The sequence below is a fragment of the Elephas maximus genome, chromosome 4 (assembly GCF_024166365.1).
Source record: "Elephas maximus indicus isolate mEleMax1 chromosome 4, mEleMax1 primary haplotype, whole genome shotgun sequence".
In the NCBI taxonomy this organism is placed as follows: domain Eukaryota; kingdom Metazoa; phylum Chordata; class Mammalia; order Proboscidea; family Elephantidae; genus Elephas; species Elephas maximus.
This window is the reverse complement of record NC_064822.1, coordinates 57320128-57334096: the sequence shown is the minus strand read 5'-3', so window position 1 is coordinate 57334096 and position 13969 is coordinate 57320128. Positions and strand designations below refer to the sequence as shown.

Below are 13969 nucleotides of genomic sequence, written 5' to 3'. Positions count from 1 at the left end.
TGATTGAAGATAGGTATTCTAGGCATTGCTTTTCCACCCCCCACCCTTCTTCTCTGTGCTTGGCCTCCACCACTTCCCAGCAGGCTGTGGTCACTCAGCCAGGAGGTGCCGGCTCCATGCCACTTGAATTCTCCCTGTCCACACTGGCCAGCTCCTTCAGTGCCATTTCTTCTTTGCTGGTGTTGCTTCTTTTGGTTTCTTTCCTGTCTCTCACCTCCTCCCATTTCTTTCGTTTGAACACCTGGCTTCATGTGCCATCTTTACTTCTTCTTGACAGGCTCTGAAGCACCACTTGGCTGGGGAGCTGCTTCCCAGGTCCACACTGCCACATTGGTGGGAGCCCAGGAATCTTTTTTTTTCTTTTTCTTTTTCTCATTTCTCCGTTTCTCATCATCTCTCTCTACTTACCTTCTTTTCCTGTCTCCTGAATATCTGGTGCTGTGTGCCATCTCTGCCTCTTCTAGCTAGGCTATACTATGTGGCTTGGGAGGCGCTTTCCCAGCCGGTACAGCCATGCTGATGGCATTCCTCAAGGCATTTCTTTTTCCTTTCCTTTTTAACTTTTTTTTTTTTGCTTTTGCCTTTTTTCTTTCTGTTTTTCTTCATTTCTCAGTCTCTCATCTCTCTTTCTACTTTCTTTCTTTTCCTGTCTCCTGAATACCTGGCACTGTGTGCCACCTCTGCCTCTTCTAGACACACTGTGCCCCAAGGCCTGGGAGCCACATCCCCAGTCACCAGTGGAATTCCTAGGAGCATTTCTTTCCGTCTTTTTTTTTAACTTATTTTTTTCTTTTTTCCTTTTGTTTTTCTTCCTTTCTCGGTTTCTTGTCTCTCCACTCCAATGGCAGGCTCGCTCAGCACTTTTTTCTTTTTGGCTACTGTTTCTCTCTCCTTTCTCTTCTTTCCCGTGCCCAGCTTAGCTCCACACATCACAACCTCCCCACTCATCCCTGTCTATCTGCACCATGCACTAAACATTGCACCCCCAAGTAGCACAGGCATGGCCTACCGAAACCTGCCTTGCACTGATCCCTGGCCCACCCTTTTGGCCCCAGTATGTGCCACAAAAAACCTATCCCAGCCCCTCCTCTTCAGCTAGACCTACCCTGCTGCACCATAGCTGAGTCACTGGCCCTGCCCAGTGGACAAGGAGGTGAAAAGTATCATGCCCACAGATGAGCAAACAGCAAAGAACACACAGCCTGTCTGCTCAGACATAACCAAATAAAAAGGCAGGATGAAACAAACAAATCTGCAATCAATAAATGAAGAAAATAATGACGAATGTCCCAAAGACAGCAGACAATATCAAAACATATTTTAAAAACAGGACAGGATGGTTCCAGTAGGTGTCTAAAATAAAATATCAGATGGCTGCATAGTAGAAGAAAAGGCACTTGGAACTACCTGATAGGGAATTCAAATCTCTAATATTCAGAGCTATCCAAGAGTTGAGCAAAAAAGCAGGCAAAAATGAGGAAAAAATAGACAAATTCATGGAAAAGATAGGGAAAATCATGGAAAATACAAACAAAACAATGGAATAATTCAGGAAAATACTACAGGAACAAAATGTCAAAGTAAATTCACAACTAGATAGCATACAAAAACAAAAATCAGAGATCTAAAAGATAAACAACAAGATTTCAGAAATGGACACTTTCGTAGAGGGTCTGAGGAGTAGGTTTGAAACAATGAAAGACAAGATTAGCAAAACTGAAGACAGTTTGAGGAAAAAGCAGAAAAAAGAATGACGAAAAATGAAGAAATCCTGAGAGTGATGTAAGATACAATCAAAAGCAACAATTTTTGAGTGTTCAGAGCTCCAGAACAAGGGGAGAAAATGGAAAACACAGAGAGGATCGTTGAAGAATTGCTGACAGAAAACTTCCCTAATACCGTGACAGATAAAAAGCTGCCCATCTGTGTTAGTTATCTAGTACTGCTGTAACAGAAATACCACAAGTGGATGGCTTTAGAAAGAGAAATTTATTCTCTCACAGTCTAGTAGATTTCAAGTCCAAATTCAGGGTGTCAGCTCCAGGGGAAGGTTTTGTGTCTTTGTCAGCTCTGGAGGAAGGTCCTTGTCCTCAATCTTACCCTGGTCGAGGAGTTTTTCAGGCACAGGGACCCTCGGTCCAAAGGATGTACTCTACTCCTGGTGCTGCTTTCTTGATGGTATGAGGTCTGCCATCTCTCTGCTTGCTTCTGCCTTTTATATCTCAAGAGATTGCCTCAAAACACAGTCTAATCCTGTAGGTTGAGTCCTGCCTCAGAAACACAGTTGCCATCCATCTTCCCTCATTAACATCATAGAGGCAGGATTTACAACATATAGAAAAATCACACAATACTGGGAATCATGGCCCAGCCCAATTGATAACACATTTTTGGGGGGACACAATTCAATCTACAACACCATCCAAGAAGCTTAATGAACCCCATATGGGCTACCCAACCCGCTGCCATTGACCCAAAATAAAATCACCGAGGCATATCATAATCACACTCTCTAAAACCAAAGACAAAGAAAGAATCCTAAGAGCAGCTCGAGAAAAGTGAAAAGCCACGTACAGAAGGGAAACAATGAGATTAAGCTCTGATTACTCAGCAGAAGCCATGCAGAATCTGCCATAAAAGACAAAGAAGGGCCTTTAAAAAAAAAAAAAATTAATACTGATTAAATGGACAGTCCATCATGAAGACATAAACATAATAAATATGCATCCAGTGACAGGGCTCCAAAATACATTAAAAAAAATAAATAACAGCACTGATAAGAGAAATTGACAGTTCCACAATAATAATAGGAGACTTCAACACACCACTCATGGTAAAGCACAGAACGTCTGGAAAGAGACTCAACAAAGATACAGAAGATCTAAAGGCCACAGTCAACCAACTTGACATCATAGACATATATAAAACACACTCCCCCACAGCAGCAATGGACACATTCTTTTCCTGTGCATATGGAACATTCTCTAGAATAGACCACATCTTAAGGCCACAAAGCAACCCTCAACAAAATCCAAAACACTGAGATAATATAAAGCATCATCTCTGATCACAACACCGTAAAAGTAGAAATTAATAACAGGAAGAGCAAGAGAAAAAAAATCAGATACATGGGAACTGAATACAACCTTGCTTAAAAACCACTGGGTAATAGAAGAAATCAAAGATGGAATCAGAAACTTCCTAGACTCAAATGAGAATGAAAACACATCATGCCAAAACCTTTGAGACACAGCAAAGGCAGTGCTCAGAGGTCAATTTGTAGCAATAGACACATGCATCAAAAAAGAAGAGACAAAATCAAAACATTAGCTACACAACTCAAACAAATAGAGAACGGCAAAAGAAGCCCACAGCCGCCAGAAGAAAGGAAATAATAAAGATTAGAGCAGAAAAAAAATGAAATATAGAAGAACAGTAGAATCAACAAAATCAAAAGTTGGTTCTTTGAAAGGATCAACAAACCACTGGCCAGATTGACAAAAGAAAAACAGGAGAGGATGAAAATAACCCAAACAAGAGATGACGTGAGGGGCATTACCACAGACCCAACTGAACCAAAAAGGATCATAACAGTATTATGAAAAACTGTACTCCAACCAATTTGAAAACCTTGAGGAAATGGACTAATTTCTAGAAACACACTACCTACCCAAAGTAACACAAATGATGTTGAAAATCTGAACAGACCCATAACAAGAGAAGAAAATAAAAAGGCCCTGGCCCAGATGGCTTCACAGGAGAATTCTACCAAACGTTCAGAGAAGAGTGTACACCAGTACTACTCAAACTATTTCAGAACACAGAAAAGGAAGGGTTACTTGGGAATTTATTCTATGAAGCCAGCATAACCCTGATACCAAACCCAGGCAAAGACACCACAAAAAAATTACAGACTAATATCTCTTATGAATATAGATACAGAAGTTCTTAACAAAATTCTAGCCAGTAGAATTCAGCCTCATATCAGAAAAATAATACACCACAACCAAGTGGGATTCATACCAGGTATGCAAGGATGGTTCACATTAGAAAACCAATCAGTGTAATCCACCACGTAAAAGCACATGATCATCTCAGTCCATGCAGAAAAGGCATTTGACAAAGTCCAAAACCCATTCCTGATAGAAAATGCTTGATAAAGTAGGTATAGAAGGGAAATTCCTCAAAATAATAAAGGACATACATACAAAACCAACAGCTAACATCATTCTTAATGGAGAGAGGCTGAAAACATTCCCCCTGAGTACCGGAACAAGACAAGGATGTCCTTTATCACCACTCCAATTTAACATTATGCTGGAACCCCTAGCTAGAGCAATAAGGCAAGGAAAAAGAAATAAAGGGCATCCAAATTGGTATTGAAGAAGTAAAACAGTTCCTATCTGCAGATGATAATGATCTATACATAGAAAACCCAAAAGACCACAAGAAAACTACTGGAACTAACAGAAAATTCAGCAGAATAGCAGGGTACAAGATAAACATGCAAAAATCATCTGGATTCCTGTACACCAATAAAGAGAATGATGAAAAGGAAATCAGGAAAACAATACCATTTATAGTAGCCCCTAAAAAAATACTTAGGGGTAAATCTAGCCACAAATGTGAAGTTTGTATAGTTTGTATAGCTCTATACAAAAAAACTACAAAACACTCCTGCAAGAAACCAAAAGAGATCTACATAAATGGAAAAACATACCATGCTTAAGAATAGGTGAAAATGACAATTCCAACCAAAGCAATTTACAAATAAAATGCAATCCCAATCCAAATACCAACAACATTCTTTAAAGAGATGGAGGAACTAATTAACTTTATATGGAAGGGAGGAGGCCCCAGATAAGTAAAGCACTATTGAAGAAGAAGAAGAAAGTAGGAGGACTTGCACTACATGACCTCCCTGAAAAAAACCCGACCTCAGAACCTACTGTACAGCTATGGTACAACGACAGATACATTGACCAATGGAACAGAATTGAGAACCCAGATGTAAAGAACAATGATGAGTCTGCGAAGCATCTCACAGCATGGATGAATCTGGAGGGCTTATGCTGAGTGAAATAAGATAGTCCAAAAGGACAAATATTGTATGAGATCACTACTATGAAAACTCATGAAAAGGTTTACACACAAAAAGAAACAATCTTTGATGGTTACGAGGGAGGGGAGGGGTGGGGATGGAAAAACACTAAATAGACAATAGATAAGTGGTAACTTTGGAGAAGCGGTAAGACCGTACACAATACTGGGGAAGCCAGCACAGCTTATCCAAGGCAGGGTCATGGAAGCTCCATAGACACATCCAAACTCCTTGAGGGCCTAAATTACTGGGCTGAAGGCTGTGGGGACCGGAGTCTCAGGAAACATCTAGCTCGGTTGGCATAACATAGCTTATAAAGAAAATATTCTACATTCTCCTTTGGTGAGTAGCGTCTGGGATCTTAAAAGCCTGTGAGCAGCCATCTAAGATACTCCACTGGTCTCACCACTTCAGGAGCAAGGCAGAATGAAGAAAACTAAAGACACAAGGGAAAGATTAGCCCAAAGGACTAATGGACTGCAACTACCACATCCTCCACCAGTCTGAATCCAGTACAACTAGATGGTGCCCAGCTACCACCACTGACTGCTCTTACAGGGATCACAATAGAGCATTCCGGACAGAGCTGGAGAAAAATACAGAACAGAGTTCTAACTCAAAAAAAAGACCAGGCTTACTGGCCTGATAGAGACTGGAGAAGCCCCAAGAGTATGGCTCCTGGACACCCTTTTAGCTTAGTAATGAGGTCACTCCTCAGGTTCACTTTTTAGCCAAAGATTAGACAGGCCCACAAAACAAAATGAGGCTAAAGGGGTACACCAGCTCAGGGGCAAGGACAAGAAGGTAGGAGGGGACAGGAAAGCTGGTAATAGGGAACCCAAGGTCGAGAAAGGAGAGTGCTGACGCATCGTGAGGTTGTTAACCAATGTCATAAAACAATATGTGTACTGACTGTTTCATGAGAAGCTAGTTCTGTAAACCTCCATCTAAAGTACAATTTCAGGAGGAAAAAAAAAGCTTAGAATACCAAAAACAAGAATCTGGATGGTCATACTCAGCAGAAGTTAATCACAAACACTCAATATAACATTGAGTAGGAAAGACAGTGTTGTCCTGACTTATTGTGAAGAACATAAGGTTTGGCTGTGAAAGTAATAAAAACAAACAACAAACAAGACCGTTGCAACTTCACACCCAGATGAATCTCTAAATACTCATCTAGGCAATTTTATATTTATTCCCTTGGTGCTGTCATTGCTGAAACATGTTTGTAATCCTTTCTTGGGAATTGCTTTCAGAGCCAGTTTACAGTATGTCTCTGAAATAAATATATACTTAAACCTTATTGTGGTCCAAAAAACATATCCCCCTGATTCATTGTCTATGTACCAGACGTGGTGTCAGGTATAAATGCAATCTAATAAAAAGGATATTTGTGGTAATTCCAAACAAACTAAATGAAAGAGCAGGGGAGGAAATGTTTGAGTTACTACAGACGTTGTAGTAAAGTACCACAGTAGTGCAAAAATGGATGGAACCTCACAGAAAAAATCAAAAGCTCTCAAAAAATTATACTAGCAAGTCACAAAAGCCAAATGCTGTGGTAATTCCAAATGCTGAGATAATACAATAAACTTTGAAGCTAGTTTCAAAGAGAAATTTGGCGGCATCATTAGAATAAGTGTTCTTATGTAACTTCCCAAAATGAATTCTTTGAAGAATTTAGCTTTCTTTCATTTGGAACTGTAAATACAGGTATAATTGTTTGTTTACATTATAATACATTTCATGAAGGAAACACCTGAATAATTTTTGCCAGATTAGCTTTTGGGGAAATAGGAGATTAGGAGGAACGTCTTTACATATTAGTGATATTAAACTTTCAGTAGTACCAAGGAAGCTCTGGCATCAAATCTATTTACTATGGAGCAAGTTGGTTTAATCATGGAATGTAGGTTATATGATATTTTTTATTCCCACATGGACAGGTGACTCAGCATTTACCACAGTCTCAACGATGCCATTTTGTTGTCAGTGTATAGAAATTTAAAGTAGGTGCCCTTTTGTTAAAAGAAAGTTTAGGTAAAGTTTTGTTTTTTTAATACAGAAGGAATTTTCTAACTTTTTGATGCATGGATATTTTGAGTAGAACTAAAGAGAATTATTAGGGTTTGTTGTGTGACATATAACATTAAAGGGCAAAAAGAAATTCTAGTTAAAATTATTTTAATTATGTACATAATTTTGCTTAATGTCTGGCTTCTGTAATAGGCTAAGTTGTATGAGGTCACTGTTTTCAATATATCAGCAGTACTTAGCTGAAGACCTGGCACATAGTGAGCGTTCACCAAAAATTTGGTATTTGGTGACTTTTATCTTGTTTTGGTTGTGGTAATAGGATTCTAAGTTAAAGGTCATTGGGATAGTAAGTAAAGCAGCTCATGCCCTGGACCTGCATATAGCTCAGTACATAAAAATGCTTAGGAAATGAACTAGCATAGTTTATTAAATTAATCTTCTCAGTGGTTGGCTTTTGTGACTTGCTAGTATAATTGTTTGAGAGCTTTCGATTTTTTCTGTGAGGGTCCATCCATTTTTGTGTGACTGTGGAACTTTACTACGATGTCTATAATGTCTGTAGTAACTCAAACATTTCCTCCCCTGCTCTTTCATTTAGTTTGTTTGTTAAGACAATATTGAATATGAACAGAATAATTTTCTTATGTGTTTCTTGACAAGCCAAAAGAAATGAGATTTTTTTCCCCTGCGAAAGAATCATTAAGACATTAAATTACAGAGTAGCTTCGGTCAGACAACTCCCATTCAGAAATCTTAAGCAATTTGACTTTATGCAAAAGTGTCTGCTTCCTTAGACATTATACCATACTTTTCCTCTATAATCCTATTTAGTTTTTAATATAGATGTTTCTTAATAGAGTCAGAAAGGACGCTGTTTGCTGTAGGGCTCTAACCACTTTAATGTACTAGGACTTAAGAAAGTTTCATCTTCAAAAGCGCAGCATAAAGTGAGCATAAAAATGACCTAGATGAGCTCATAATACGGAAAGTTACTTGCTGCCTGTGATCAAATTATCGTTTAAGCATTGAGTAAAATATATTTGATTATTGGAAGGTCTGCTTTGTTGCATGTAAAGTGAGTAATGCTAACAATAATCATATATCTTATTTCTCTTCTCTTTTATCCAGGTAAATGGGCTTTACTAACCTTACTTTAAATACAATAGACCAAGAAGGACTTTTAGTTGCAAAATAGATCAATTTTTAGTTAATTGACTGAAATTTGCCAAGTGTCTGCTATGTGAAGAGCTTATATGTGGAGAACACAGTGAAGTTAAGACATGATCCCTATTCTCAGGAAACTTAACACCCTAGATGAGTACTCAGGATTTGAATACATAAAAAGTTTCATTGAAAAAGAAAACTCTTCTCACTCAGTCTGTGAGCAGTGTTTCTCCCAAAGCAATATATGGTCTTGAATATTAGGCCAAAGTGTTTGATGTGGTAAGAGACCTGATGAAAATGATATTGGAAGAGTGGGACAGTATAGAATGGTGAGGGAATTAGAGAAGAGGCTTTAAAAATAATATAGGCCTAAACTAAAACAACTGTAGTGACTATGGTAGCAACCATGCAGATACAAAGGACCGGTTTCATTAAAAACTATAGAAAGAAAGAATCAATAAAACTTGAATATTGACTATGAGGAATAAAGAAGAATTGGAATAATTTAAATGTCACCCTATGGACCCACGAATATGGTGGCTCTGTTAACATAGAAGGAGAAATTTTATACAATGGAAGGAAAAGTTGATTAATGTTGACATTTTACATTAAAGATATTTCTAAGTATCTAAGTAAAGACAACCTATAGAGAAGATAGTGTGATATACAGGACCAAAGGTTGAGACATCAGACATTTCAGTCAGGCTTGCCCACAGAGGATCGATCACCCATGTGACCAGGACAGTGTATCTACCAAATTCTCTGAGACTTCTGAAAGAGGAGTTGGAAAAAATAGTAATCAGAAGGCTATCTTCAGGAAATGAGGTGGAAGATTGGAAGAGATATCCTGGTAGTCTGCTGCTCACTCTGGGTAGTTAAATGGCTAAATAACAAATCAATGATGGGGCAAAATCAAAGGCTCATTTAATCCATCAGTAAGAGAGTCTGGATTTCAGATTTGTCTTAAAACTGGAGTAGATTAACTATACCTACATGTTCATGACATTAAAATATCTAAAGCTAGATATTCTTGCTTATATTCTTGCCTTCATTCTTGCTTTCATTCCATCTCTTTCCTGATGTTTTCAGGATTACTGTACACACAGGGAATGTGATTATGCAGTCATTCCGTTTGAAATACCCATTTAGAGGAAGAGGAAGTAATAAGCCTTAACAGCATCCCCTCATTCATACTACTTTTTCTGTCTTGCACTCCTGTGAAACATGTACACACGTAATAAGGACTCGCTCGTTGTTAACCACCATCATTCTAACACTGATTATAATCCCTTATTTTACATGTCATAGAAGCTAATGTTGTATTGTTCTCAAGGATGCAGGAATTATCAAAAGGATTTTGAGCTTTTGCTTCTGATATTTGTCTTCTGTTTCTGAAATTTACCCAAAAGGGGGAAGGAGAAAAGGGGGGGGGTCTATTTCCTGAAGCACAATTGATGTCACAGCAGAGTACTTTCAGAGACATCTTGATTCTATTAGAACTTGCAGGTCAAAGGGCAGGTTCAACTGGTCTGGTAGTTTAAAGCATCAGGGATGGAGCGGATAGACCACTTTAATGACTTAAGGTTGAATTTCTGCTGCTACCTACTCATTATGCAAGTAATACAGTCATGCAGTAGGGGTTACTAATCACTTAGAAAGGTTCTGTGTCCACATTTTCAGTTTTTCTTCTTTTTAAACTGAGGAAAAGACATGAATAGAACAAGGAGAGTAATTTGGCAGGAAGAGTGTTGCAGTTCTTATTTTGCTTTGGGCTTGTGGCATACATATATTACCTTTCACATTTTATGTGCTTGTATTACTCCCTAGGGGCTCATGGGAAATGAAATCAGAATGTGCTCTACTAGTAGGCCTTCTTTTTCTATGGATAGTCTTTAGTTGGGAATGCTCTTAAAGTCAATTAGTAATCCTCATTAAGGCTATTTTCTTTAAAATATTAGAATTAGAGTGGGTGATTTTCAGATGTCAAGACATTGCCTCAGATTAAAAAGGAATAATTTCTGGTAATTTTTATTCTCTTCTTTCTAGTTTTCAGTGTCTGTTTTTCTCCAGTGAATTTATATTCTCTCAGAAAATATCTTTCTTACAAAGAAACAATTATATTGAGAGTAGATGGTTGCTAAAATAAGATTCTTTTTGCATTGCTTTTTTTTTTCATTCTGAATCCCATTCCCTCTGAGAAGCAGGGTATTCTTAACAAAATGTTTTGAGTTTAGATACTTTAGAGTGTACTCTGTAAAACTTAACCACATAAGTTCAACTATCCATATGGTCTTTTCCATCGGATGTATTAGGGGAACAACAATTTTTCTTATTCCCATGAAATGATGGCTGTTAATATTTACTAGCTTCCACATTCTTGCCTGTCCTCCAAATTTTTCTTTTTAAGTTCTTGCCGTAATATCCGTTTCAAACTTACCAAAATTATAAACAAGAGAACAACACTATCTCTGTACCTTTATAAAAATAAATACCTAAAAGCTAACATGCCCATAAAAGACCTTAACATTACCTAGAATTTGTATGATTATATGTACAGTATATAATCAAGACACTTTATTTTGCTTGATTATTAATTGTCCTTTTTAGGCACATACACATGTACAAATCAATATCAAGGGTATACTTTTCAAGTAGAAAGGGCAGCAATATAATAATATGTTAGAGTAAGAGCCATGGGTATGGAAGAAGAAAGTTTGATTCTGTACAGTACATAGCCTACTGCAATACTGAAAAAAAATTGTTTAAATGACATGACACAATATAATCTCTATTTGAATTATGTAAGAAAAAAAAGACTTCAACTTATATATCTTATTAAAAAGGCATTATTCCAGTGGCTCAGACTTCAGTGCCACATCCTTTATTTTCAAGCTTAGAGCCTAAATTGTTACCTGGTTTATCATATTGCAGTTTGGGAATTTGACATTTTACCCCAGAGATTAGCTGTACCCCACACTCGCTGACCAAGTGTATTATTTATGAAGAGTTTGGAATTCAGTTAAGATGCTTCAACGATGTATAATAATTTTTACTGTTTCATGTTATGAGGCCTAAACACAAAATGGAGCTGAGACCCAATTGCCTTTGTCTTGCATTCAGCAAAGGTAGTGATGACTCTTAATCTAATTAGTTTATCTTTCCTTCATCTTCTACTGCGTTCCTGCTGCTAAATATGTGATTCTGACTAATGGTGCACAGAAATGCAACACCCTTATTGAGAAAGCGCATTTCTCATTCCAGCTTTGTCAGTCTTTGAGCTTACACGAAAAGGGAACAGATGACAGCAATCAACAGGAAACTGTGCATAGCGAGACCATCTTGAACTCCTTCACCTTTAAGCTCATTTCACCACTTAACATACTTTTTTCAAGTGGTTAGTGGATATATTTAGACTGTCGTTATCCCTTTGGTGTTGACTGGAGCCTCATGTTGTAAGCCATCTGCCATTTCTTAGAATTACTTGAGTGTGGAGACAGTGGAAAGTGATACTGAGGTGAATGAGAATCTTCTCTTTGTCCCTTCCAACAGCAAACACTAGTTAAACAAATCTTCATTTCCGTGATATAAACTGATGTACATTCTCCTTATGTTAGTATGGCTTGTTCAGAGTTCAGTATACCTAACCACCCAGAATAAAGAATATCCCAATGAGAAGACTCCAAAGATAGTCTTCCAGTTTGTGGCTAAACTAAAACTCTTCCACATGACTGCTGTTGAAGCATAATTATCTTAACAACAGACAGAAGCACAGCTAAATCTGGTAGTGCATTCTCAGATTCAGCATTTCCTTAGGTCAAAAGCTCAAACCACTTTTTATATATATATGTATGTATATGTGTGTGTGTGTGTGTATATGTATACATACATCATACCTATTGCCATCAAGTTGATTCCAACTCATAGCAACCCTATATGACAGAGTAGAACTGCCCCCATAAGGTTTCCAAGTCTGTAATTTTTACAGAAGCAGACTACCACATCTTTCGTCCATGGAGCAGCTGGTGGACTTGAACCACCAACCTTTTGGTTAGCAGCTGAGCGCTTCACCACTGTGCCACCAGGGCCCCTCAGCCACTTACATAATAGTTCCTATAAATCAAATCTGTTTTCTTACAGATGACTTACATAAAAGATGAACCGCCAAGGAATGCATTTTGCACTGTGAGATTAATTGTTCACCAACATCATTCTGATTATTTTGTAAATTTGTCATGTTGTCCACAGCCCTTCTAAATCCCTCTTTTTTCTGTCCCTCTTCTGGACATGAACCATAAAGTAGTTAGCTAAACCACAAGAAATCTATAAAGTTTAAATTACTATTTCGAAGTGTGCAAATCATTGCCAAATAAAGCCACAACTGGAAACTTATTTGATTGATGAGATAAAAAGAATTTTCGGTGTTCAGAATGCCCCAGGAACAGATGGCTGTGTTAGTAAATCCTGTTTACTGAAGTTTACAATCTGTTACACACTCTATACATGAAATGTTTTCCATTTCAGCATTACTGCTTTGCCTGGAAGCTGCAGAATACTTACCACAGGATTTAGATAAATGGATGAAAATGTATAGGTGACATCTTACTAAAGATACAAGTCACTAACTTGGTTTAACATTGCGATTTTAAGTGTAACTATATCTAGGAACTCTTGCTTAAGATGGCAGTATAACAGCATAATAAAGACATTTGGAGTCAGAAAGACCCAAATGGTACTCCTGGCTGCACCGTTTACTAAAAATGTGAACTTGGGCAAGCTGTATTAACTCTCTAAGCCTCATTTTCATCACCCATAAAATGGAAGTAATAATAATGTTGACTTCAAAAGATTGTTGTGAGGATTAAATGAGCTTTTGCATTTTCTTTCTTTTGCAGGCAAGAAGCTCTTCTAGCCGCCATTAGTGAAAAAGATGCCAATATAGCACTTTTGGAGCTTTCCTCCTCGAAGAAAAAGACCCAAGAGGAAGTAGCTGCATTAAAGCGAGAGAAGGATCGTCTGGTGCAGCAGCTCAAGCAGCAGGTATAATTAAATGCTAGGGAGGATCCCATGGAGAAGGGTCAGTGGGAACAGCTTTCACGCTATTCTCTACACATTGCTTTGCCAGCTTGAATTAGCAGTCTTGAAGTTCTAAGGTCCTATGTGTCATATTAGACATCTAATAACTGTATCCAGTTAATTTTCAGTAGCAGACACTTTTATCTTCACAAATCCCTGGCTATGTCTAGGAAGCGTGGAGTATTCTTGGTAGGAGGGCCGGTTTGGAAGTTGTCACAGGTCTTCTGTGAGAATACTTTTTAACTTTGTACTATGGCTGGATGAAATTAGTGAAATTCTCGCATTTGAAATGAAAAAGCCTTATCTTTTTTATGTCCAATTAGATACTCTATCCCAGCAGGCACTAAGGATGTTTTCATCACAGGGTTGGCTAAGCTCTGAAGGTAAAAGCAGAGCTTTGACCTCTTTCCCAACCTAAGACCTTCCAAAATTTAATGCTTAATATTTATGTGAGGACTTCCATCTGTGAGACAAAAGCTAAAAATTTCCCCTTAGAAAATAACGCAAAAGCTGGATTCATAAATCTAAGTCCACTCCTTTAACGTTAACACTTTTCACAGACTGTTCTTGTCCTATTTTCAGTGTTCTCAA

The 13969-nt window shown here is 37.9% G+C and overlaps 1 protein-coding gene across 12 annotated transcripts in view; it reads left to right on the top strand.

Moving 5' to 3' along the window:
- The window catches only part of ERC1 (ELKS/RAB6-interacting/CAST family member 1), a 530770-nt gene that overhangs the window by 399346 nt on the left and 117455 nt on the right, over positions 1 to 13969 (top strand). For all 12 annotated transcript variants that reach the window (XM_049885108.1, XM_049885107.1, XM_049885109.1 and 9 more), the window contains one exon: positions 13198 to 13342. In XM_049885108.1, the coding sequence (XP_049741065.1) occupies positions 13198 to 13342 (145 nt within the window). The remainder of the gene's footprint in view (positions 1 to 13197; positions 13343 to 13969) is intronic.